The following is a 25807-nucleotide window of genomic DNA, read 5'->3' on the forward strand; positions in this document are numbered from 1 at the left end:
GAGTGCCTGGCTCTTTTGCAGTGAATGCTTCCACCTTTAATTCGGGACACACACACACACACACACCCCATCTTGATTAATTCTCATCCAAAACTGCCATTGAAATTACAAGGTGGTGTTTCCAGTTTGCAAGTCTGTGTGGGGAGCTTGTATTCCTTCCCCACCCCCCTTCATCACAGCATGACACGTACACACACTACAATCCCTCCGATAATTCATCTTGCCCCTGTCGTTGGCTACTGTCCACTAAAAGGTTGCATCGTTCCAAAGAGGAGAAACAGACAACTTTTTGTTGGTTTGTTTCGGTTTGGGTAACTAAAAACAAAAAAAAAGAAAGGTCCATGTCTCAGAAACAAAGCAAATGCCTCATTCCTGTAGGAACTTGCTCAGAAGGATGTCTTTTGTAATAAAGTGGGAGACCAGACTGGGAGGGGGGGGGGATATTTCGGCTACTTCTCTTGCTTTGCTTAAATGGCAACATTAAGCACCAGAACTGGCTCATTCTCTCAACTGCTTAATTATTAACCGAGGGGGAAAGAAATGTATTTCTGCAGCAAACCAAAACAAACCACAGATCAAAATGGGTGGCGATTTGCTTGCTTGTTTAAAGGAGATCATCAGTCCATCCAGTGGGGTGCAGTGGCGAGATGAGAACTGGGGGGGATGGGTGCTTGTTCCCTATCATTAGGGTGATTTCATAGATCAGACCTCTCTCCCACCAAGGACAATCAGGATCATGGCTTTGCGGTCAAGGCTAAGCAATGGTTCTGGAGCCTGGCTTGTAATGGTTCAATTGATGCATATCAGTAATATTTGCTAGTATGTGTTCCAGCTGGGGACCCTAGGGAAATGCCAGGAATAAAAGAGCACATTCCCTCTTTGTCAGAAGAAATGCAAAATTGGTATTGCTACTCACTGGCTTACTGTCGATTCAGATGGGTCACTGTCTTGGCTTGAAGCAGCAGAACAAAGATTGAGGCCAGTCCGCACACATAGGATAATGCACTTTCAATGTGCTTTGGCAGCTGGATTTTCCAGTGCAGAACAGGAAAATCTACTTCTAAACTGCATTGAAAGTGCATTATCTATCGTGGGCACCTTTAAGACTGACAAAGTTTTATTCTGGGTATAAGCTCTTGTGTACATGCACCCTTCTTCAGCTACTTTTTATGTCATTCCATAAGTTCTTCAAAGGTATATGAAAAAGTGTGCATGCACACAAGAGCTTGATTAAAACTTTGTGATTTTAAAGGTGCCTCTGGACTCAAATTTTGTCTTTACTGTACTGACTGAGTTTTTGTTGAATCTTGATTTGTTATCCTTAGTTCACGGCTTCAACTTCTGTGTTCAGAACGTGCCACCTGTCTTTTGATCTTACCAGTTCTCTCCCCCTCCCCAAATCAGACCTTTGCATGCATTCACAGTATGCCTTTATGCAGCATGTACCTGATGATGCAATATTTTGCCTTCTAAAGCTCCTGCCACAATGCATTTGTAAGGTGAAAAACTAGAAATCAGGACTGGGGTAAACTGGTGTCCGAAGCTCTGCTCTGCCACGCAGTTCACTGGTTGCTCTTCAGAATTCCCAAACCTGATCAGACCTTCTGTGTAAACTGGATGTTTTATGATTCTCATATTAACAGTTGGCCCAATAAGTACTGTCTCCATTTGGTATAATCTCATCAGGCTATTAATTTTCAGATGTTTGCACCTCTCCTCCCCCAGAGCAGCAGGACGGAAATGGAATTTCCAGCCAATCTACAAGCTGCCTTCTTGGCTATTTTGCTCCAACACAGAAGGGAGGAAGAATTCCAAAGTTTAAAGCTGTCATGGAGAAAGCACAGCTCCCTTCCGTGCCCTCCTTTGCCAAACCCGTCATGGGATCCCTCGTCAAGAATTTTTCTTCTAAACAGAAGCACCCTACTCAGAATCCTACCGAGTGCTACCCAAGGGGCTTTTCGCTCAAGGAAATATTCTGAAGATCCCACTGTTAATCGCTGCCTTTACAAGGGATGAGGCCCTCAGGAGGGCTGGAGCAGTGAACATCACCCTCCCGAAGTCCCAGCAGAGGCAAAAAGCCAGTTTGGGGGATTTCATAACTGCCCCAGGTTCGAATCACTATCTTCCATGGACGCTCAGTGAGTGACACTTAGGCCAGTCGTGCTCTCAGGCTAACCGACCTCACAAGGTTGTTGTAGGGATGAATTGGGGGTGATGAGAATGCTGTAGGCCACTTTGGGTGGCGGGTGGTGGTGGAGGGGGGGGGGTTAGCTCCCTCTGTGCTGCTCCCCTCCCTGAAACTGCCGTGTGGAAGTGCTGTTTCCTTGGGGGGCAGACAGACCCTCAGACCTTCTGAGAGAGCTACTTGGCAGTGTGGCAGGGAATGTCCGTGGTGGGAGAGCTCCTTCACAGGTGTCTCCAATCCTTTAGTTCAGGGGTAGTCAACCTGTGGCCCTCCAGATGTCCATGGGCTACAATTCCCATGAGCCCCTGCCAGCAAATGCTGGCAGGGGCTCATGGGAATTGTAGTCCATGGACATCTGGAGGGCCGCAGTTTGACTATCCCTGCTTTAGTTGAATATTGAGCTTCCCTCTTTGTTTTTAAGAAGTCTCTTCCCCTTTTGCCCACACAGAGATAGATCAGAGCGGGCTTTCTCAGCTGGGGTTTCGTGAAACCCTGGGGCTCGTTGATGTATCAGGTAATACGATTATATACGGTCAATGAACTAGAAAAGAGCAAGCGTGGAGGAGCACCTGAAAGACTCACAAAATCTGTGGCAGGGGAGGTGCTGCCGTGAGGCTCTGAAGAAGTTAACTGAGACTCACAAATGCTCCTTCCTGGCCACAAGTCCTGTGATTCTTCCAGGTTTGCTCCTGCAACAGACAGGCCAACAGGGCTTCCCCTCCGGATCTGTAAGCCTGGCAAACGCTCAGCCTTCCCAGCCCCTTCAGTAAGCCGGCCGTCATCTTGGGGAGCTGGACCAGCCTGCTGATTGGGCTCCCTCTGCCAAGCTCCGGAGCAAACCCTCCATGTGCCAGAAGAGTCGTGTATTAGCGGCAGCTCTTTGGCTCCCTCCGCGCGACCGTCTTCCTGTCCAAACCTGGGGAAGGACTGGCTTGGCTGGGACTTATCTCCTTGCTGTGTATACACAACAGGGACCGGGGAGATGGCGCTTGGTGTGTGGGGGACTTTGTTTTGTCTTTAGAATCGGTGGATAATGTGCCCTTTACGACTTCCTCATTTATAAAAATGTACTGGGGGGAGGGGGGCAATTGCTTCGATGCTATCGATAATATATGCAGGCCAGGATGCAAACGGCTGCTTCGAGGGGGGGGGGGTGCTTTTCTTTCCTTTCCTAGCATGGGCGATCTCCCTCCTCCCCGCCCTCCCAGTTGCAGGCGGCTTTTTAACGTCTTTCTTGAGTTTCAGAAGCACTTCTTGTGCACTCCTTTTGAGCTTGGTCAGGCTCTTTTTCCTTCCCATAATGGACAGCCTGAATGGGTGGGTTCCCAGGCTCCCCCTGGAGGTTGGCAAGTAGGGTTAGATTCAAGGCCAATCGCACCTTAGAGAACCCCAAGAGTTTCAGGGTGTGAGCTTTTGAGAATCAAAGCTCCCTCTGTCAGACACAGGGCAGTAGAAGTGGAGATCTGTGTCCTTTTATTCCAGTCAGAGGGTGGGAGGGGTGTTGCAAAGAATGCTTGTAAGGCACAGGAAAGTTATTAGAATCATAGAAATCATAGCGTTGGAAGAGATCTCCGGGAGCATCTAATCCAACACCCTGCACAAGGCAGAAACTCATAACTACCTGCCCACCCACAGTGACCCCAAGTTCATGCCCAGATGATGCTCCCCCCCAAACCGGAATCCCTGGCCAGTCTGTCATGGAAGAAATTGTCTCCCAACCCCAACATGGTGATCAGCAATTCCCTGGGCATGCAAGAAAGGGCCACAAGAGCCAAGCTCAGACACAACCTTTCCTGCCCACCCACTCACAATCTGCATAAGTTCACAGAATCAGCCTCTCCGTCGGATGGCTCTCCTCTGCTTAAAAACTTCCAAAGATGGAGAACCCACCACCTCCCGAGGAAGCCTGTTCCACTGAGGAACCGCTCTAACGGTCAAGAGCTTCTTCCAGATGTTTAGTCGAGAATTCTTTCTGCACATGTTCAGAAACACATTTTTAAAATATGGGTACCACCATGCCGCAGTGTTTGCTGGATATTCTTAGTCTTTTAGGATCTCTGCATTTTTGGCTTTTTGTCAGTGCTGTCTATGATTAATGGTGTTTGCATTCATTCAGGGCTCGGGGGTGGGGGTGTTAAATGGGATGGTTTTCGGGATGTTTTAAAGCTGACTTTGAAAGCTGCCTCAGGAGCTGCTTAGACTGAGAGCTGTTGGGAAAAGATCCTGTCAATCCATCCATCCATTCAGCCATCCATCAGATGAAGCCATTTGCTGTCTTTTAAAAAATATTTTTAGATAGTTATCCTCCTACCATGCAATTAATAATCTCCCTGACCCTTCATCCTGCAACTCAGAATAAGGAGTCCTAAATGCTTCTGAACCCACCAGGATTCGCACTAGGGACAGCAACTCCAATTCTGGAAATTCCTGGAGATTTTGTGGGGAGGGGGGCGCAACCTGGGGATGGCAGAGTTTGGGGAGCGGAGGGACCCCAGTGGGACATGATGCCATCAAGCTCACCCACAAGGCAGTCTTTTTCTCCAGGAGAATTGGCCTCTGCAGTTCCGAGATCAGTTGTGATTCCGGGAGATCTCCAGGTCCTTCCTGGAGGCTGGCAACCCTAATATGAAGCACTGAGTTTAAGAAATGGTTGAGAAGAACTCTGGTCATTGAGCTCTCAGGATGTGTTTGGTTTGGGCCTTTAGAGCAAGACCCTCCCTTGTTCTGGCACCAAACACCAATGCAGCTCCTCTTCCATGCATTCAACAGAGGAGGGGGTGTGGCTCAGGGGTGAAGCCTCTGCTAGGCAGGCAGAAGGCCCCAGGTTCAATCCCTGGCATCTCCAGTTTAGCATCAGGTAGCAGGTGATGTGAGAGACCTTGCCTGAGAACTTGGAAGTCTGGTGCCAGTCTGAGAAGACGATATTGACCTGGATGGTGGACTGAGTCACTTGAAGGCATTGCTCTGCCAGCCAGCTAGGCTGTGAATGGCACAGGAGCAGGGCCAGTAAAAAGACAACAGCGACTCGAGTTGAACAATCTAGGACTCAGGCTTGGCTGAAACTGCTGCGGCTCTTTCGCCTTCAAACATTTCTGCACTTGCAAGCGCTGTGTCGGCCGAGGGCTGGTGGAGCTTGCCCTCTGTTCCCCTGACCACTCTCTTCTCTCAACGGAAACCTGATCTTTCAGCCGGCATGCATGCAGTCCCTTTTGTCCAACGACGCGTGACGTTCTGGCAGGTGCTTCCTCCCCGAGTCTTGGCAAGCCGCCCCCAGGGACTCCAGATTCTTGTAAAAGAGTCCAAATCCGAACCACCAGACTTCTTCTCTCTTTTAAAAATGGTTGAACATCACCAGGCCACGTCCTCCATCTGGTGTAACTAAAGAGAGCCGTATCAACTGTCTTGCAGGGGTAGTCAAACTGCGGCCCTCCAGATGTCCATGGACTTCAATTCCCATGAGCCCCTGCCAGCGAATGCTGGCAGGGGCTCATGGGAATTGTAGTCCACGGACATCTGGAGGGCCGCAGTTTGACTACTCCTTTCGTGAAGGATCACAGAATTCTTCTGAGAGGTGTTTCAGCCCTGCTGCCCTGCCTGGAACGCACAGCCGGCCGTGAGCAGCAGTTCTTTTCCGTGGCCCTTCCACGTGGGCTTGCAAAGTGCTCCTCTGACTGAAACATTTCTCTGTCCTTGTCTCTTGAAAGACGTGTCTGTTGTGGTGAGCGGCAACACACAGCAAAGGAGTGTGTGTGTGTGTGTATGCGTTGGGTGGGTTAAATCTCAAGTGCTTGTGGGTAAGAGGATGTGACAACGTCATGCCATTCAGTGGGAACCTGGGCTTTAAAAAAAGACGAAAGGAACATCTGGACAGCCGAGCATCACGTCGTCGTAGAGAAGCAGAGAGCAACCCAAAAAGCAGGCAGAGGGAGAAAGAGAGAGAGAGGGAGGAAGGAAGGAAGGGCATCCCTCCTGGCACAGAACATGCACTGGCAAAAAAGTGAGTCTTGGCCTCTTTATTAGGAAGAAAATATTGTAACTAACATAGATGCATCCCTACTGCTTGAGTGCTGGTAGGGCAGCAATAACCACACGTGCTTATAATTTGCATTGCTATTTAATTTTCCAAGGTGCTTTTGAGTGTACCAGGCCCACTGGGTGGTCGGTGATTGTTATTCAAATTTTACAAGCCAGGAACTGTGACGGGAAGGTGACATGCTTGCTAAAGGGCCACCCTACAGCTTTTGCCAAAGGCAGGATCCCAGTTAATCAAATCTGAGTTTAACTTCCCGCCACACGAAAGGGGAACTTTGGGGACTGAGACATGCCAGAGACGACTATTTGTGATCCAAATATTTACCTCCTAATCCCTGATGTACTTGGTTATTAAGTAATAAAACACGGGTGCTTCTGCACATGCTCAGAGGAATACTCTTCTTTTTAATATTATTCTTCTGGAGGGATTTTGGTCACTAATTCCTGTCTGGAAGGCAATGTGAAGTCTTAATTATCTGCATTCTTTGTTGTTAGTTATTGACTGTTAACTTGTAGCTGACCTATGGTGGCTCTGTGGAGTTTTAAGGCAAGAGATAGTCAGAGGTGCCTCTACATAACACCCTGAACCTCCTCGGAGGACTCCCATCCAAATATTACTTAGGGCTGACCCTGCTTCGCTTCCAAGATCTGATGAGATGGGTTAGCCTGGGCCATCCATAGGTCAAGGACATTTAACTAACTCTTTATGCCTTTCTTTGGGAACCTTCTAGGTTTGTTTAATCGGGGAATGCAAGGACCTCACATGCCCATGTCAATAAATGACGCTATGACAATGGCTTTTAAAAGAACATTTGGCTTTTTGCAAACTGAAAGAAGAACTGGTAGGATTTCTCTGATCCAGGCGGGTCGCCGTGTTGGTCTGAAGCAGCAGAACAACATTTGAGTCCGGGGGCATCTTTAAGAACAGCAAAAGTTTTATTCAAGATACAAGCTTTCATATGCAAGCCCACTTCTTCAGATAGAATGAAACGAAATCTCCTCAACTGTACATATAGTTAGAGAGAAGGTGGTGTGTGTGTGTGTGTGTGTTAATTGTCAGGAAGGTTAAGCTAGAATTCAGATGTATAAGTTGCCCAGTTAATTATGCATCTGAATTCTAGCTAAAACTTCCTGACAATTTACACCCCCCCACCTTCTCTCTACCTATATGTATGGTTGAGGAAATATTGTTTCATTCTATCTGAAGCATTTGTGTTGGTATTAAAGGTGTCCCTGGATTCAAACTTTGTTCCGTATTTTTCTGGTCTTCTTTCCAATGAAGCTTGGCAAAGCTGCTGCTGGCAAACAAAGAATCCCATTTCGGACCTGGGAAACCATAGCTAAGAATTAATAGCTTCTCATTGTTATGCATGCAGCAGGGGGTTGGACTAGATGACCCTGGAGTCCCCCTCCTGACTCTATGACTCTATGATGTCGTAGGAGGTAGCCAGTACATTGTCAGAGTTACAGAATAGAACTTGGTCAGCAATAGTGGAAAGTGTGATCAAGTCACAGTTGAATTATGGCAACTCTGTAGGGTTTTCGATGTAAGAGATGTTCGGGGGGGGGCATTGCCTGCTTTCCTCTTGCTGGCCTCCCATTCAGATACTAACCAGGGCTGACCCTGCTTGGCTTCTGAGATCAGAAATGACAAGGCTACTCTGAGTCATCCAAATTGGAGTTAGGAGAGAAACCTCGCCCTAAATTCCTACTTTGAAGATGAAGCTCACTGGGTAACTTTTGACCAAATGCTCTCCCACACAACTTAACCCACCTTGCAGGGCTGTTGTGAGGACAACAGGGGCGGGGAGAACCAGATATGCAGCTTTGAGCTAGCTGAAGGGGAAGGACAGGTGAAAAAATTAGCGGTACCTTGGATGGCAGCGAAATCAGAGTATCCGTCTCTTAAATCCGTTCTCTTAAATGCCGAGCGACAGAAACTGAGCAATTGCACCGAGCTAGTAAATTTCCAGGGTGTATAATTAGGCAGAGAAGATTTCCAGTGCTTCTGTCAGCATTAGTCACCACCAATTAAATGTCAATTAATGATTCATAAAAGCTGCAATATGGCAAAGGTGGTCACAGAAAACCAAGCAATTTCCACTTGAAAGATAATGCATCTTTTCTTTTTTTGCCTTTGCTTCTGGTATAGTTGAGCAAAGTACCATCAAGTTTCAACTGATTTATGGAGGTCCCAGGATAAGGCTTCCAAGGCAAGGCAGAAACAGAAGGGGCTGGTGACTGCTTTCCTTTACAAAGCCTTCCTTGGTGGTCTCCCTTCCAAGTACCAACCCTGTTTAGCTTCCAACTTAGGGAGACCCCAGCAAGGGGCTTCCAAGGCAAGGGAGAAGCAGTGATGGTTGGCTATGTCCTTCCTCTGCAGAGACTTCCTTGGTAGTCTTCACCATACAGAGACTCCACATGCTTATGTTGACTTATAACCTCACTGTGCCAAAATGGAGTGAGTATGCCGCAGCCAGTGGTGAGTGGGAAAGCTTTGTATGTGCACATTATGTGCCATTGACTCGCTTCAGATTTATGGTGACCTTATGAATTAATGACATAAGAACATCAGAAAAGCCCTGCTGGTTCAGACCAGGGAGGGTCCATCCAGTCCAGCCTCCTGTTTCACACAGGGGCCAGCCACTTCCCCTGGAGGTCCAACAACAGGGCAAAGAGGTTGAGGCCTTCCTAAGGACATCAGAAAAGCCTTGCTGGTTCAGACCAGGGAGGGTCCATCCAGTCCAGCCTCCTGTTTCACACAGGGGCCAGCCACTTCCCCTAGAGGTCCAACAACAGGGCAAAGAGGTTGGGGCCTTCCCCTACCTCCTGGAACTGTAGTCCTAGGTTGATTGCCTCTGATCATGGACCTTCGAAATGTCCTGTCTCTAACAGCTTTGCTATAAGCAGTTGCTTAAACTTCAGCTAAAACCAATCAGATTTGAATATGCTTGACCACATCACAGCCTCTGTTATCAGTTCCCTCCAATCATTGTACCGATTGCACTCTGCACAATCTGGCTATGATCCAGTGATAGGGTTGCCGGCTCTGAATTGGGAAACACCTGGAGATTTGGGGAATGGAGCCCAGGGAGGGTGAGGTTTGGGGGTGGGGGGTACAATGCCATGAAGCCCATCCCCCAAAGCAGTAATTTTCTCCAGAGGAATTGATTTCTGTAGTCTTGAAAAGAACTGTAATAGTGGCAGATCTCCAGGTGCCACCTGGAGCTTGGCAACCTTATGCAGAGCATGTTCAGCCCACAGATCTTTGAGATGCTTCCCTTTGCAATGCACGAGTTGAAATGCACCCAAGGGCCATGTGAAACTGCTGTGCGCAAATTAGTCCTCCAAGGCATGTTAGGGCCTAAGCCAAGGGTCAAAATTCCCTACCTATGGGAAACAAACAGGAGTGCTTTGGTGGATTGGACCCTTCACTGGGTGCCCACTGCTTATCCCAGGGGTAGTCAAATTGCGGCCCTCCAGATGTCCATGAACTACAATTCCCAGAAGCCCCTGCCAGCATTTGCTGGCAGGGGCTCTTGGGAATTGTAGTCCATGGACATCTGGAGGGCCGCAGTTTGACTACCCCTGGCTTATCCTGTGATGGTTTTTCAGCTGATGAAGTTCAGCTGCAGTGCCCGCTTCTGAAAGCCTTGAGCAGTGATACCGAAAGACGAAACCGTCATGTGTTCCTTCATGCGCGTCTCCGTTCGGGCAAAGCCACCTCCAAACTCTCGGTGGGATGGACAGTGCTCTCTCGGGCTTCGTCAGCCAGCTGCTTGACTGAGAGCAATGTTTTTAATTAAAATGTAAGCTGCATCCTGCGTTGGGGTCCTCAGAGGAAACAGGCAAGGGGATAACAGAATGTTTCCAAGCTTGTGCGTATGGGGTAGTCAACCTGTGGTCCTCCAGATGTCCATGGACTACAATTCCCATGAGCCCCTGCCAGCATATGCTGGCAGGGGCTCATGGGAATTGTAGTCCATGGACATTTGGAGGACTACAGGTTGACTACCGTTTAGGATTGCAGAGTGATTAAAGAGCTGATAGGTGGAAGTTAATATCCTTTTAATTAAGGCCCTTCCCCCACAAAAAACCCAGTAGTTCAAGCCAGGCTCAAATCAAAGCCTTCAGGTTCTGCATGTCAAATGACTCTAGAGAGCCAGCCATTGCTGTCAGGGAGGGCCTATGGCTTAGGGGCAGAGCCTCTGTTTTGGTCCTCAGCATCTCCAACTCAAAGGACCAGCAGGCAGCAGCAGGTGAGGTGAAAGACCACGGCCAGTCAGAGGAGACCGGACTGACCTTCATGGAACACGAGTCTGATTCAATATTTGAAAAACCCTTCATGAATATGTGAAGCTGCCTTGCACCAGTTCAGACCCAAGGGTCATCATGTCAGTCACAGCTCTCGGGGCAGCCAATCAGAGCCGATGGAATTGCCCTGGAGGGGAGGGAGTAAGACCCAGTATAAAAATGGGGGGGGGGGAACAATTCTCCTCAGACAGAGCCTTTGTGACTCGGGAGAAGGGGGTCAGTTTAGGCAGGATTTTTCTTAGGTAGGGTTTGAGTAGTCTTTGGGGAGAAAGACAATTTTTTTTAAAGTAGGGTTTTAAGTAGGGTTTTTTAGGTAGGGTTTGAGTAGTCTTTGGGGAGAAAGACAATTTTTTAAAAGTGACAAACAAGCCCCCTGGTAAAAGCCAAAAGCCCCAATTCTCCCTGAGCAGTTTCTGAGAATACTGTGAGGGGAAAGGGGCAACAGCCACAGCTGAGGGAACCCTGTTTGGGCAACTGAGTTTGGAGAACGTCTTCACCTGTGAAATTGTCAGAGAAAGGAAGCCAGGATCTCATCCCAGGGTTGTTTTTCTGTAGTTTGTTCAGTCCCTTGAGGGAAAAGCTCCAACGGCTAAGTTGCAGCTGAGAGTCCTTTTTTACCCATTGAAACTGAAATATTCCACCCCTCAGGCTTGTTCGGGTGAAGATTCCCCCCCTTCACCCACATGTGGTCTGCCTGGCTGAATCTCCCCCCCTTCACCCACATGTGGTCTGCCTGGCTGAATCGTTAGTAAAAGGAGAGGCTCAATTTATCTCATAAATACATCCAAGGAAGAGTCCCCTGGGGACATGGAGTTCACAGGCTACCAAAAGTTCATCTGAAATTTGTGTCACCTTTCTCTTTTTTTCTTCTTAATATAAAATTTATTTAAAATGCAAACATACATACCAAAACGCATACATTCATATCAAAAGGAGGCATACAAACAATACCCGAAGTCCAAGATATCTAAGCTGTGATAATCAATACTAACTAGGAATATTCCTAACCTGCCAACCCAAAAAGAGGACATTTTCATCAGTTTTTTAAAAAGTGCCCCAAAGAGAATGGATCCCTAAAAAGAGGGCACATCCTCTCAAGAGAAGGCATCTGGTAACCCTAGTTAATACAGTACTAGTTTTTTTGCATGAGTGAGATTTTTGAACTGCTCAAATGTTCTTTTCGAGGGCTGCCTCACCTATCCTGGAACTGTCTGTTTTGTGTCAGGTTGCGTTTTAACATATCTTCTGAAATTAGCCTGTGAAAGCTCCATCCTATTGCTCCTGTCTTCGCTTCAATCCCCACCTGTTGGAGTTTAACTCTGCCGTTACTCAGCCAACCCTTGACAGCTGGGCTTGATCTCCTGGCCAGCTTTGTCCAACAGATTCATGCAAAAGCCTCTAATTTCTAGTGCTCCGTAGAGCCCACTTTTCAGAGACTTTAACTGGCTCTTCTTAACTTATTTGGATCATACTGGAACACTTTAGCGATGCTTATATTCTTATGCATCTTCCTTGATTAGTTGCATTTATCCTCTTCCCTTAGTGCAGCAGTAATCTACCTAAGAGAAACAGGGATCTCTGATCATTGAATGTATAACAACCAAATTGAATCTAACCCCTTGTACAAAGAACTATAGTTTCAGGTGGGTAGCTGGCCACAGGCAGCCATGGGGGGGGGGGGGGCGGAGGGGTTTCAGTTGCCAGATCCAAGTCGAAAAACTCCTGGAGATTTGAGAATGGAGGCCGCGGAGGAGAGAGACCACCTCTCTGGGGATACAGTACCTTAGAATCCGTGTTCTCCAGGGGACCTGATCTCTGGAGTCTGGAGATGAGCTGTCATTACAGGGGATCCCCAGGCCCCACCTGGAGGCTGGCATCCATAGCATCTGCCTCCAGCTGCCCTGCATCCAACTCTCCAGAATCCTCCACCCTGCCTTGCTTTGGCGGAAATGCCTTTGATCTCAAAGCAAACACTCGTACCTGTTTGCTCAGCGTCTTTACACTGGGCTAAGAGTCCAATGAAGCACCCTGCCCCAATTTAACAACAGCAAGAATGGAGTAGTGCTTGGAACAGTTCCTTGCCAGCTCTAACAGTCAGCTTTGCTCAAGGGGGGGAAAGATCATTGTGGGATTCCTTGGGAAAGGAAGAGGGTGTCCATTGCCCAAGAGGGCCTGCCTATTCCCTCCTGCAGACAAGCCTAGACATGCATTGACACGGAGAGGGGATCAGAGCGTTCCGGGAGATGCAAACGGCATTAAATGGAGCTTTACAGACAAGGCGATGGAGCAATTGACAACCAAGGAAAGGAGGCTTATCTTTGGCCTGTTGACACAGTGCTGAGTTGACACCAGAGAACAAGGTAGAAGGTATTCCCACAGCTGCTACTTGATACACTCTGGTGTGCCAGCCAAATTTTGGAGGTCAAGGAGGGATACAGCTCCAGGACTCTTGCTAAGGCAGCCTAACCTGAGAGCCAGGATGCTTTTTCTGTGCAAACAAGAGTCAGCCCTTGGGCTCATCAAACACTATATTGTCTTGTGTGATTGCAGCTCTCCACAGAGAGCTCCACAGAGAGCCAAAGGCAGGTTGGGAATCTGAAAATCCAGGAGAGGAGCAGGGGGTAGATGTCTGCTCTTTTGACCAGGCACAAGCAGACAGCTGATCTTGTTGCCTTTACCCCTGCTCTGTTGAATCCAGAAGCTCCAAAGTACATCAGGGGCCAATGCAGAATGACTTTAGTTTTGCCTGCACTGGCAGAAGGCTCTACCCAGGCTGGCCCACACTCATCACAGCCCTGAAGCAGAGTGAGCTCTTGATGGAGACCACTAAGGGAGCCCAAGGCTTGTCGAGAAAGCCCTATGTAGAGGTAGCCAAATTCTGGCTCTTCAGATGTCCATGGACTACAACAGGGGTAGTCAACCTGTGGTCCTCCAGATGTTCGTGGACTGCAATTCCCATGAGCCTGTGCCAGAGTTTGCTGGCAGGGGCTCATGGGAATTATAGTACATGAACATCTGGAGGACAACAGGCTGACTACCCTTGGACCACAAGAGGCAGGGTCTTATGGTAACTGTAGTCCATGAAAGGCTGGAGAGCAATGCTTGCCATAGACTCTTTCCTCCAAAATAGCCCTTTTCTCCATGTGAACTGATCTCTGTAGCCCAGAAGATCTCTCATCCTCCCAGGGCTGGCGACTCTATTTAGTATGGACCCCACAAGGCATGTGTTATGGATGTGTCCCAGTGTTCCTTTAGAGAGTCCCGGAGTGTGCATGTGAGCACACGGCTGCTGCATCCAGGGCATGAGCCAGGTGTGGTTTCTTTTCTTTAAACATAAACAAATGTGTGAGAAAGTATTTTTGTGAGACACCAGCTTGTTTTTTCTTCTTCTGCAAGCTGTGGACCACGCTCTCCAATCGGTTTGTTGTTATCAGAGACTTTTAAAAAATATATATATTCCTTTGCCCCCACCTCTCTCTTTTTGCAGTCTCTGAATGTTTGCTTGTCAATTCTTCTGCAAACAGGGAATGATTTCCATTGTATCTTCACAATGTTTATGTATTTTTTATTAAATGGCTGGTGTGTGTTTCTGGGCGATTGAATCAGAGATGGAAGAGGGGGGGGGGAATGTTTGCTTGGATCTGCCCTGCACCATTGAGAGGTTTGTCACCTGCCAAGGCCTGATGAGAAACGGGGAGGAGAAGGAACAGTCACCCAGGCATGTCTGCTCTCCCCAAATGACAATGTGCTGTCAGTGGGCAGTTGCTGTGACTCATCTGGAAATAATAAAGCTCATTTTCAACTCACTGGGAAAGAAGCAATCAGACTCCATTTGAGTCCAGAGGCACCTTGAAGACCAACAGGTTTAATGCTGGTTGGAAGCATTCCTGGACGTGCTAACTTCAGCGGGCACGTCCATGAAAGCTTATACCTGGAATTAAATATGTCGGTCTTAAAGGTGCCCCTGGACTCAAATTGTGTTCTTTTGCTTCAGACCAACACTATGGTGGCCAGCACACCCCATCCCACCCACCCCCACCCCCACTCAGGGAGGGGAGGGGAGGGGAGAGGAGCTTGGCTGGCTGGCTGCAGAAGAGGTGGCCGGTGGAAGCTAAGTGAGAGGCTTTCAGAGCTGCCAACCAGAGCACAAGGGAGACTCCACTGCAAGGAAGAGGCATCTCTCAGCCAGCCAATGCACTGCAACAGAGAGGGAGCCTCCCCAGGTGGAAGGGGCTGTGGGTCTAGGCTCCTCCTGCAGTAAGAGGAAAGATGATTAGTGGGGCAGGGCATGTTTGGGTAGGGGCATCACCCCTCTGGCTACAGGCCTGGAGCCCACTCCATTCCCGAGATGCGTTTCAAGCTGTGAACCTGCTATCTGAAGCGGCAGAGTCCAGCTCAGGACTCTGTTGTCTCATTTGGGAACTGAGTGCACAGACCCTTCCTGGACCCCTCCCCGTTTATTCCTGGGATCATATTTCAGAGGCAGAACGTGAGGGCTGCACTCCCCAGAAGTATGTTTATAGAGACTGTGGATATTTTGGAACTTGTGATTCTTGGAGAGGCGTACTAAAACATTCCCTTTCCTAGATATCAAAATTAATTATGTTTACCTCTTGGCAAAACTAGGAAAGCCCTGAGAAGGAGGGGGGGGAATTAAAATTCTGAAAGATCTACACAGAACAGAAACACCACTCAGAGAAAGCCCTTCCCAAGCCCCCGTCCTCCTTATCCCACCCACAGGCTTGGCTCGCTGGTGCTTGGTGCGAAGGGCAGAACGGAGATAAGCGTTCGAGGAAGCCCAAACGGCAGCAAGACTCCTCTTGGCTCCTTCAGGAGCCAATGTTTGCAACACTGATGACGGAGCCATCCATCTGCTCAGGGTGGGCTTTGGCCGGCCAAGCTGCCCAGGCCGTGGAGCACGCTCTTAAGGCATTCCTCCCTGGCAATGTCGGTTCTTGCCAAAGACCAGCTGCCTTGTTTTCCTTATAGAGTCATAGAATCATAGAGTTGGAAGGGTCCATAGAGGCCATCTAGTCCAACCCCCTGCTCAATGCAGGATCAGCCCAAAGCATCCTAAAGCATCCAAGAAAAGTGTGTATCCAACCTTTGCTTGAAGACTGCCAGTGAGGGGGAGCTCACCACCTCCTTAGGCAGCCTATTCCACTGCTGAACTACTCTGACTGTGAACATTTTTTCTCCTGATATCTAGCCTATATCGCTGTACTTGAAGTTTAAACCCATTACGGTGTGTCCTTTCCTCTGCAGCCAACAGAAACAGCATCCTGCCCTCCTCCAAGTGACAACCTTTCAAATACTTAAAGAGGGCTATCATGTCCCCTCTCAACCTCCTTTTCTCCAGGCTGAACATTCCCAAGTCCCTCAACCTATCTTCATAGGGCTTGGTCCCTTGGCCCTAGATCATCTCCGTCGCTCTCCTCTGTACCCTTTCAATTTTATCTACGTCCTTCTTGAAGTGAGGCCTCCAGAACTGCACACAGTACTCCAGAATCTGCACACAGTACTTATAGAATCATAGAGTTGGAAGGAGCCATACAGGCCATCTAGTCCAACCACGTGAGGCCAGCTGGGTCAGTCAAAATTCTCTCAGAACTCTCTCAGCCCCACCCACCTCTCTTGTGGGAAGAGGACGGGAAGATGGTTGTAAGCCCCTTGAAGAGACTCCATGGAGTGGAGAAGATCGGGGTATCAAGCCCAGCTCTTCTCCACCATCATTGCTGTAGCCTGGAATTCCCTGAGATCTCCAGGGCCCTCCTAGGCCTGTCTTGCTATTTTACAGTGATACATTAAGATTTGCACGATGTTCTCCTTGAGAGCTGGTCAGTGCCAATCAAGGCCCTTTCAGTCCTGCTCACATGTCACTCTCTCGAGCACCAGCGTTCTTGCCCTCGGTGTAGTTGACCTTCCTGTTATTATGGGCTCTTTGGACTGCGGACAAACTTGGGCTCCTTCTTGCTTGCCAACGGTGTCCTGTTGGTCTAATTCAGAGGTAGTCAAACTGCGGCCCTCCAGATGTCCATGGACTACAATTCCCATGAGCCCCTGCCAGCGAATGCTGGCAGGGGCTCCTGGGAATTGTAGTCCATGGACATCTGGAGGGCCGCAGTTTGACTACCCCTAATTGCTGCTGAGTAGGGAGAGTGACAGACGACTTCTCTCGTTGAGGCGTGGGGCATCCTGAGTCCAATCACTGCAGGCAGCAGAAAGCTGGCGATAGAGGGATTTATCTACATTTCACGGGTTTCCTGCACTTTGATGCAGCAGCACTTCATTGCCACAAAAATGCTTCACGTGCGATAAAGCTTAACCGTTTCAGATAGGGGGGAAAAAAAACACCCCGAATGATATTTCCTTGTGACTCATGCTTGCTGCAAGACTCCGGAGTGGCTGTGGGGTTGTCTAGAGCCCAGGTAGGGCAGAGGCAGCGTCACCAGCTTACTAGCTTCAACCCTGTGATCCGGAACCAGCCCAGTTAGCCAAAGAGCATGGACCAGTCGGCACACTGTGCATTTACACCAGTTCCCAATCTCTTTATTCTTCTGGGCTCCCAAACAGCAGGGGTGGCCAAACTGCATCTTCATTGACACCCCCCCCCTCCAATTAAAATCAAATTGAACATTTTGCTCTGAAAGGGCAGCTCTCCCACCCCCCATGCTTGAGAAAGGAAAACATCCAAAGCACTGCCAGAGAAACCTAATGACCCAAATGTTTTTGCTTAGCTCCCTCACCTGAACAGCCTCTCCTGCCACGCCCCTACCAAGGTGTCCGCGTCAAGGAGCCCGTGAAGGAGCTTCTGAAGCGAAAGCGAGGAAGTCTGCAGAATGCAAACATGGCTGCAGGAACCACGGTAAGGAAGGAAGATGGTCGTGGGAAGCATCCTTCTCCTGCGTAGGCCCCGTCATGTCAGCACAGCCCAACCAGTTGTGGGGAGGTGGCCGGTGAAAAGCGGAGCTGGGAGGAAATTTTGCAGGGCTTGGAATGGAGGGGAAATGACAAGAGCTGAGGCTTAAAATTCAAGCGGGGAGTCTAACTTGCCCCTGACGTTTATGTGGAATAGAAAAGCTGCTACTTCAGGAATTTCTCCTCCATCCTCCAAAGGAAGGCTTTTGCTCTGACAGTGTCTTCGGAGCTGGTCAGACTTTGAAAAGTGCTGAAATTCAAGTTTCCTTCTCGGCCTCTGAGTAATCGTGTTTCTGGCGTTTGCGTCTCGCTTAAACGACTGATGCCAATCTCTTCTTTCCCTGTAGGTGTTTTTCCCCCATCAACCACTCGCATCCTACTCACCCACTGGTAATGCTTTCAGAATCCTTTCCCCAACCACCTTTCATGCACCGCTTTGATTTCGAGCCTCCCTCCCCACCCACCCACGCTGGTGAATCTTCACGGCCGTTCTTCATTGCAGGTCAGGTCTCTGCGGAGTCGGACTTGGTCACTGCTTCGCTGCCCGTTACTGATGAAACCTCACTCTACTCCGGGTGGCTGGCCCAGCCGACACCTGCCTCTCTGCAGCCTTTGGCCCAGTGGACCTCCCACCCAGATTACGTGTCGCACGACGCAGTCAGCTGCCCTTACACAGCAGACATGTACGTTCAGTCCGTGTGCCCCAGTTACACGCTTGTCGGAACCTCTTCGGTGCTGACCTACGCCTCACAGCCATTGATCACAAACTTTGCGGTAAGCTGGGCTATGACGGATGTCTGTTTGGTTGAACGAGGCCATCAAGTGGCAGCAGACTCATGGCGACCCCACAGGGTTTTCACGGCTAGAGACGGACGGAGGTGGTTGGCCATGGCCAACCAGTGATGTAGGATGTCCTTGGTTGTCTGTCGTTCAAGGGCTAGCCAGGGTTGACCCTGCTTAGCTCTGAGATCTGACAAGATCAGGTGAGCCAGGTCAGGGCAGATGTGCACAGAGGTGGTCGGCCATCGCCTGCTTCTGCGTAGCAACCTTGGACTTCCTCAGTGGTCTCCCACCCAACTACTGCTCCAACTAAACAAGATGGCGTTGGTGGGGAAGGGGAGGGGGGTTATTGCACCATCTCCAAGTCTTCAAAAGGCTGCCATGTAGAGGATGGAGCAGAATTGTTCTCTCTTGCCCCAGAGGGACGGACCAGAACGAATGGGATGAAATTAATGCAAAAGAAATTCCGTCTCAACATCCGGAAGAAGTTCCTGACAGTTAGAGTGGTTTCTCAGTGGAACAGGCTTCCTCGGGAGATGGTGGGTTCTCCATCTTTGGAGATTTTTAAACAGAGGCTGGATACCATCTGACGGAGAGGCTGATTCTGTGAAGGTTCAAGGGGATGGCAGGTGACAGTGGAGGAGCGAGAGGGTTAGAATCATAGAATCAGAGTTGGAAGGGATCTCCTGGGTCATCTAGTCCAACCCCTTGCACTGTGCAGGACACTCACAACCTGTTAGTGCAGGGGGTTGGACTAGATGACCCAGGAGGTCCCTTCCAAATATATGATTCTATGATTCTTTCTGCATTCTGCTTTTTTATGCATAGAGATATGGAATTGTTGTGAGTAGTCAGAAGATATTTGAATATTATCTTGCGAATGCTTAGCATCAGTACTTTCAATTTTGGATGATTTGTAGGAAAATTTGGGGGATGAAACTCACTTCGCCTTTAATTTAAACGTTGACCTTGTACAGAAGACGCCTTAGAATACTGTTATTTTCAGCTGCAGGAGGAGGAAAGGGTCAGTTTACCCGGAACCTTGACCAAGCCAAGGAGCCCCAGGGTTTTGATTCATAGCATTTGAGCAGCCGTAATGGAAGGCGGCCATAAATCCCATTGTCCTGTCCAGCTGCCCAGAATATCACATATCGGATTTGAATATTAGCAGGGAGGCCTGGATAACCTATTTCAACTTTCTATTTTTTCAGCATTTTAAGTATTTTCAAAATGTTTGATACAGCAGCATATACACTTGCAATTAATAATAATTTTGTTTATACAGTTTGGCACCCCCAATTGCCACTCAGAGTATTTTACACACATGGACACTACACACACACACGCGCGTACACACACGTACACACACAGCAGAATAAAAACATTTCGAAAAGTGGAACTAACTGGATGTTCAAGAAATGCTTGGGCAGCAGACCAATAAAAAACATTTTCATTATTCAAAGGGTCAGTCCAACCATAAGAGGCAGTATCAATAAGACTAAATCATTTGGCAGAAGAATTCAGAAACGGCAACTTGAAAGCTAATTTTTAAAAAACCCATAGAAATCCAGTATAGAAATAAGGCGTGCAGTATAAAAGAGTCCGCAGAAGAACTGTTCAATCCAGTTTCAAAGGCGTGGGGCCAAGAAGCCCCTGCTCCTAGGTTAGGGGAGGTGGACGAAGGCCCTCTGCCAGGCTGAAACTAATAGACTGGTTCTAGAATTGCCAACCTCCAGGTGAGCCCCAGAATCACAGCTGATCTCCAGAGTACAGTGACCAAACAATGGCTGCCTTGGATGGGGCAAAACCGAAAAAGGAAACCAAAACCCAACCTAACCAGAAAAGTTAGGATCCCAAAGGCTGAGCTGCAAAAATAATTTTTTAATTTTTTCAACTATTTATTACGTAAAGTGCACTAATTCAACATATTAAAAAACATAACCATCATGATTTAAAAACATCACATTTCCAACGACACGAGAAATAGACCAACACAGAGTGGACCAAATGCTTTTTGACCCAAGGGGTCTTCCTCAGCTGTCAAATTATTGTGTCAATCAGCTTTCCAAATGGCTTCGTTCATGTATGGGTCAGCAGCAAATCCTCAGAGAAGCATGACAGGTGGTTTCTCCTCTTAGAAGATTCAACACCTGTAGCATGTGCCTGATTCAGAAACATATGAAGATTATCCTACAGGGAGCATTACAGGAGGTGTTTCTTTGGCATAGGTCAGAAACTTCCTGATATTTCTCAATCTCCTCCTGTGTTTTGATTGGCTCCTTTGGAGACTTCCTGCTCCTCTAAGCACACTTCCTCCCTGCTTGCCTCCAGAACAGCAGAATGACTTCTGACAACAGTTGAAAGAGTTAGTTAGGTCTCTTCTCTTACTATAGTTGTTTGTCTTCTTAAGAAAACTATTTTATTGTTTTAAGCAGCCAAGTGCTACTCACTTCTTGCATATTTAAACTCTGCCAACATCCCCCAGCAGGCGAGACCCTCGACTCCGGCTGTCGTGCCGCATCTTGACATGATGGACCAGCAACCACCCCTGAGCTATTTCCCGTGGACTCAGCCCATCTCAACATTGCCGGCTCCTTCCCTGCAGTACCCACCGGCTTCGACTGCCCTCCCGGCCCCCCAGTTTGTTCCTCTTCCTGTTTCGGTTCCAGAACCGGTCCCCCAAGAGCTGGACGATGCGAGGAAGGAGATGGGCACGCTGACCATCGAAAAGCTTCTTTTGCAGGACGAGGACAACAGCGGCTACGATTTGAACAACGGCCTCCCTGTTGAAGGAATTTAAATCCAGCATGTCAGCATATTCAAAGGGTGAGGAGCAGATAGGGCTTTTAGAAGCAAGAATGTGGCGAAATGAAGTTTCTACCGGGTCTCTGTGTGGACCACGGGGTGACATCTGAAATAAAAATGAACAGCAATTTTGTAAAAGTTACCAGCATTTTTTCTAAGCATTTGAATATGATATTTTTATAAGAAACGTTTTTATTTGGCCAGGGCTTTTTTGCACACTGATTTGCAGTCGGCTGTGCCCTGCCTAGACACCCGTGGGGCAGCCCCCTTCTTGGTTTCTTGCTCCCCCCCCCCCCCGGGGTTTGGCAATTCGAAAGGATGGAAAGGATTGTAAGGCAAACTCAAAGGCAGACTGTTCAGTTCAAGTACAATTCGGAAAGCATACGGAATATTATTTAGCAGCCTCTAGGACTCATGCAGTAAAGTTTTTGTTGGGGTCCGCTGAGGAAGGAATCATGAATGAAATGCAGGATTTATCAGCTCCTCGTTTGGATCTGGAATTTCCAGGGACGTTCCTTCCTACAGCTTGTTAATATCTTTGCAGTACTTCTATGAATTGTTTGTGCTTTCAAAGCATCAGATAAAGCTTTTCTTCAAATTGCACCAATTCTTTGCCTTGTCTTTGGTTGTGCAGTTGCTCCCCTGTGTAAGAAGGCAGGAACAGGGCAAGCATGCTTCAGGGGCCTGTAGATTTGGAGGGTCCAATCAGCGACAGATGCACAGTGCAGTTCTCAGCATTGAATCTTCCCCACCGCCACCCTCCAAGCCATAATCTTGCATTCTTCAGTTTTGGTTTGCTTGCATGCAGGTTAACGTATAACGCCCTAAGGAGGACTCAAGCCAACATTCCTTCAATTTGGCTTGCTGGTCCTGCATCCTTTTTTGAGAGGGTGGCAACCATTTTGGTGTAGTGGTTAGGAGTGCGGACTTCTAATCTGGCATGCCGGATTTGTTTCCTGACTCCCCCACATGCAGCCACCTGGGTGACCTTGGGCTCGCCACAACACTGAGAAAACTGCTCTGACTGAGCAGGAATATCAAGTATCTCTCAGCCTCACCCACCTCACAGGGGGTCTGTTGTGGGGAGAGGAAGGGGAAATAAGCCGCTTTGAGCCTCCTTCAGGTAGAGAAAAGCGGCATATAAGAACCAACTCTTCTACTTCTTCTTCATTTAGTCTCTTGCAAATCCTACTGGGGGGAGAATGCCCTTTTGTTCAACTGCGTCTTTGGACTGACCACAGCCATCCGCTGACTCTGGAAACTTAAAGCAGATCCCCTCCCTATGGCATTCAGATTCAGGAGCTGGGCATCTCTTCCATTTCAAACAACAACACGGACTCTGCATTCTTTGTAAATATTTAATCAGGGTAAATCAATCCAGGTTATAAAGAGGTTTCCTTCTGTTCTTCAGTGCTGGCTGGAATTCAAAGAGGTGCAGCACGGTATGTGTTTAGGAGAAAAATCAATCCGAATCGTCTCTATTCAGGACATCTGAAGCGTTGTGCATACACAGTCTCATGAGGGCCACTTCACAATTGAGGGTCAGGTTGCCAACTGTGGATTAGGAAATTCCTGGAGATTTAGGAGGGTGGGCTTTGGGGGTGGAAGGGACCTCAGCAGGACATAATATCAGACAGAGTCCACCCTCCAAAGCAGCCATACAGACCTGATCTCTGTAGTCTGCAGATTGACTGTAATTCCTGGATATCTCCAGGCCCCACCTGGAGGCTGGCACCCCTACTGATGGAGTTGCTACACAGAGGTAGCTTCAAGGAAAGTAAGGGCAGGCCTGGGGCCTGCATGTCAGTGTGATGTGTAGTCTTTCTTGATGCCTCTGCATGCCACGGAAAATAGCCACGAATGGCAGCTTGCAGTCATGTCCAGATAAGGCAAACCAGACCATAGAATCATAGAGTTGGAAGGGACCTCCTGGGTCATCTAGTCTAACCCCCTGTAGAATGCAGGACACTCACAACCCATTAGTGCAGGGGGTTGGACTACATGAACCAGGAGGTCCCTTCCAACTCTATGATTCCAACCCTATCGCTCATCCACTGTCACCTGCCACCCCCTTGAACCTTCACAGAATCAGCCTCTCCGTCAGATGGCTCTCCAGCCTCTGCTTAAAAATCTCCACAGATGGAGAACCCACCACCTCCCGAGGAAGCCCGTTCCACTGAGAAACTGTCTGGAACTTCTTCCGGGTGTTTAGACGGAATTTCTTTTGCAGTGTAAAAAACAGTCCAGTGGAGGAGCTGAGCTCAAAATGGCTGGACAGACGGAGGGTCTGAACTGGCATGGGGCAGCATCGTGTGTTCGCCCACGTGACAAATGTTTTGCAATAAAGACTGGGGGGTGGAGAAGACACACACACACGTATGCACACCCCCCGTTCCGATACAGCTTGCCCCATTAATGCGACCCCCTCTAAGGAGAAGTGGTGGGGAGGCCATCCTGTTCCCAAAGGAAGGGCAAAATGGCAGAGGCCACCTCAAAGTAAACAGAAGGCACATTCAAGTGACCGGGCCCCAAACATCGGCCTGTGATGCAATGACCCAGAAAGCACCTTGCAAAAGACGATGATCCCTTTAAAGAACGGAAGCCCCTTTCAAACGCTTCTCAAGGCTGCCTTGCAAATCACCTGCCTTTGTTTCCTGTCCGCAGTCCAAGAGCCACGTGCAATTCGGCAAGACTTGAGGGCAACCAAGAGAACGAGGAAAAGCACTTCAGATTTTATCCTGCTCCCCCCACCCAGCAATATTTTAGGCTTTTGGCATAAACTGGCAGCCGGAGACAAATTGCTCTTTGTTTGGGTGCACGGGAGAGTGGATCAAATAGGATTCGGCCATTTTTCATGCAAAGCCTGTGGACAGGGAAACCATCTGCTGCGTTGAGTTCTTCAGTCTCGAACCAGAAGGCTCGGTTAGGGTTGCCAGCTCCAGCTGGGAAAAAACTGGAGATTTTGGGAGCAGAATTTGGGGAAGGGAGGGAGCCTGCCACTCTTAAACACGACATCACACAGACTCTAAGAAACTCTAAGAAGCACGTTAGAGACCAAGTGGAGTTTCAGGGTATAGAATCATAGAATCATAGAGTTGGAAGGGGCCATAGAGGCCATCTAGTCCAACCCCCTGCTCAACGCAGGATCAGCCCAGAACATCCTAAAGCATCCAAGAAAAGTGTGTATCCAACCTTTGCTTGAAGACTTCCAGTGAGGGGGAGCTCACCACCTCCTTAGGCAGCCTATTCCACTGCTGAACTACTCTGACTGTGAACATTTTTTTTCCTGATATCTAGCCTATATCGTTGTACTTGTAGTTTAAACCCATTACTGTGCATCCTTTCCTCTGCAGCCAACGGAAACGCTGACTCTTGAAAGCTACTACCCCGAAACTCCTGTTGGTTTCTAAGGGGCTACTGGATGCAAATCTAACTTTTACTGCTGATCCTCTGAAATGATCTTAAATGTGCCTGTATCAGTTCCCCCGCCCCATCCTCCGGCCATATTTAGCCTGCAAGCTGCTTGGGCAAGGAGAGGCTTTTCCTGGCTCCCTCTGCAAAGTGCCCTGCGTAGGGAGAAAGCAATAAAGAGTTTCTAGAAGGGGCTCCCCAGTCCTGCTGCCTCTTGCTTCCACAAGCTGCTGCCTCCCCCCTTTGGCAAATGAGGTTTATCGCCCAGAGAGCAGAGAGACGCTGGTAGCAAATTTTGTGGGCAAGGCTCTCTTGGGCAGATGCAAATCATACCACTTTTTGACGGTCTGATCGTGCAGGTTTCAGGGCAAAACTCCTTCCAACGGAGGCATGAGGTGCTCCCTTCCCGCGTCTGGCAAGATGAACAGGTATGTTCATTCCCTGTTTCATTCATTCCCGCTTTAATGCAGCCGACTCTAGTTTAAGTCTTCCTGCATCTCCCCATCCCCCAGCAGCGCACAGGGGAGGAGAGCTGCGTTGTCAAAGCTTTGATGCTTGCATGCACAGGATGTGAAAGAGCAACACAGAAGCATTGTGCCATACAGGAGGGGCATGACTTGCTTGCATGTTCTCTCTTGCTCTTCCTCTCTCTCCCTGCATCAGATGTCTTTTAGAATTCAAGTCCCAGAACAATGTCAAGTGTGGTTCTACACCTGGGCCACAAAAATGAGAAGTGTGCATACTGGATGGGAGGTATACTTCTGGGCAGCAGGGTGTGTGAACATGATCTTGGGGTACCTGTGGACTGTAAGCTAACTATGAGCAGACCGGGGGATGTGGCAGGAAAGAAGGTGAATGCCGTCTTGGGCTGTATCAACAGAGGCATCAAATCAAAATCACAAGAGGTCCTAGTCCTGCCGTATACCGCATTGGTCTGACCCCACCTGGAGTCCTGTGTGCAGTTCTGGAGGCTTCACTTCAAAAAGGAGGTGGACAAAATGGAGAGGGTGCAGAAGAGAACGAGGAGGATGATCCAGGGTATGGAGACCAAGCCCTATGAGGAAAGGCGGAGGGACTTGGGAATGTTCAGCCAGGAGAAGAGGGGGTTGAGAGTGAACAGGATGTCTGTCTTGAAGAATCTGAAATATTGTCACTCGGAGGAGGGTAGAGAAAGGTTCCTGTTGGCAGCAGAGGGTAGGACCTGCAGTAATGGGTTTAAAGGGGTGCAAGTAGAACAGTAGCAGCTAGATATCAGGAAACAATTTTTCACAGTCAGAGTGATTCAGCAGTGGAATGGGCAGCCTAAGGAGGTGGGGGGCTCCCCCTCACTGGTGGGTTTCAGGCAGCGGCTGGACAGGTCCT

The 25807-nt window shown here is 48.7% G+C and overlaps 1 protein-coding gene across 2 annotated transcripts; it reads left to right on the forward strand.

The window, feature by feature from the left end:
• The first annotated feature begins 6053 nt into the window (after positions 1-6053).
• POU2AF1 (POU class 2 homeobox associating factor 1) lies at positions 6054-21677 on the forward strand. Of its 2 annotated transcripts, none has more exons than XM_077306215.1 (5): positions 6054-6182; positions 17269-17396; positions 17797-17839; positions 17952-18223; positions 20715-21677. In XM_077306215.1, exons 1-5 carry the CDS (start codon positions 6167-6169, stop codon positions 21027-21029), a joined length of 774 nt encoding a protein of 257 aa, XP_077162330.1. In that variant the 5' UTR covers positions 6054-6166; the 3' UTR covers positions 21030-21677. The 2 variants fall into 2 exon arrangements, with proteins under 2 accessions (XP_077162330.1, XP_077162331.1); XM_077306216.1 differs by having other exon boundaries at positions 20718-21664.
• Positions 21678-25807: the final 4130 nt, after the last annotated feature.

Source organism: Paroedura picta, chromosome 12 (assembly GCF_049243985.1).
Source record: "Paroedura picta isolate Pp20150507F chromosome 12, Ppicta_v3.0, whole genome shotgun sequence".
Classification (NCBI taxonomy): Eukaryota; Metazoa; Chordata; class Lepidosauria; order Squamata; family Gekkonidae; genus Paroedura; species Paroedura picta.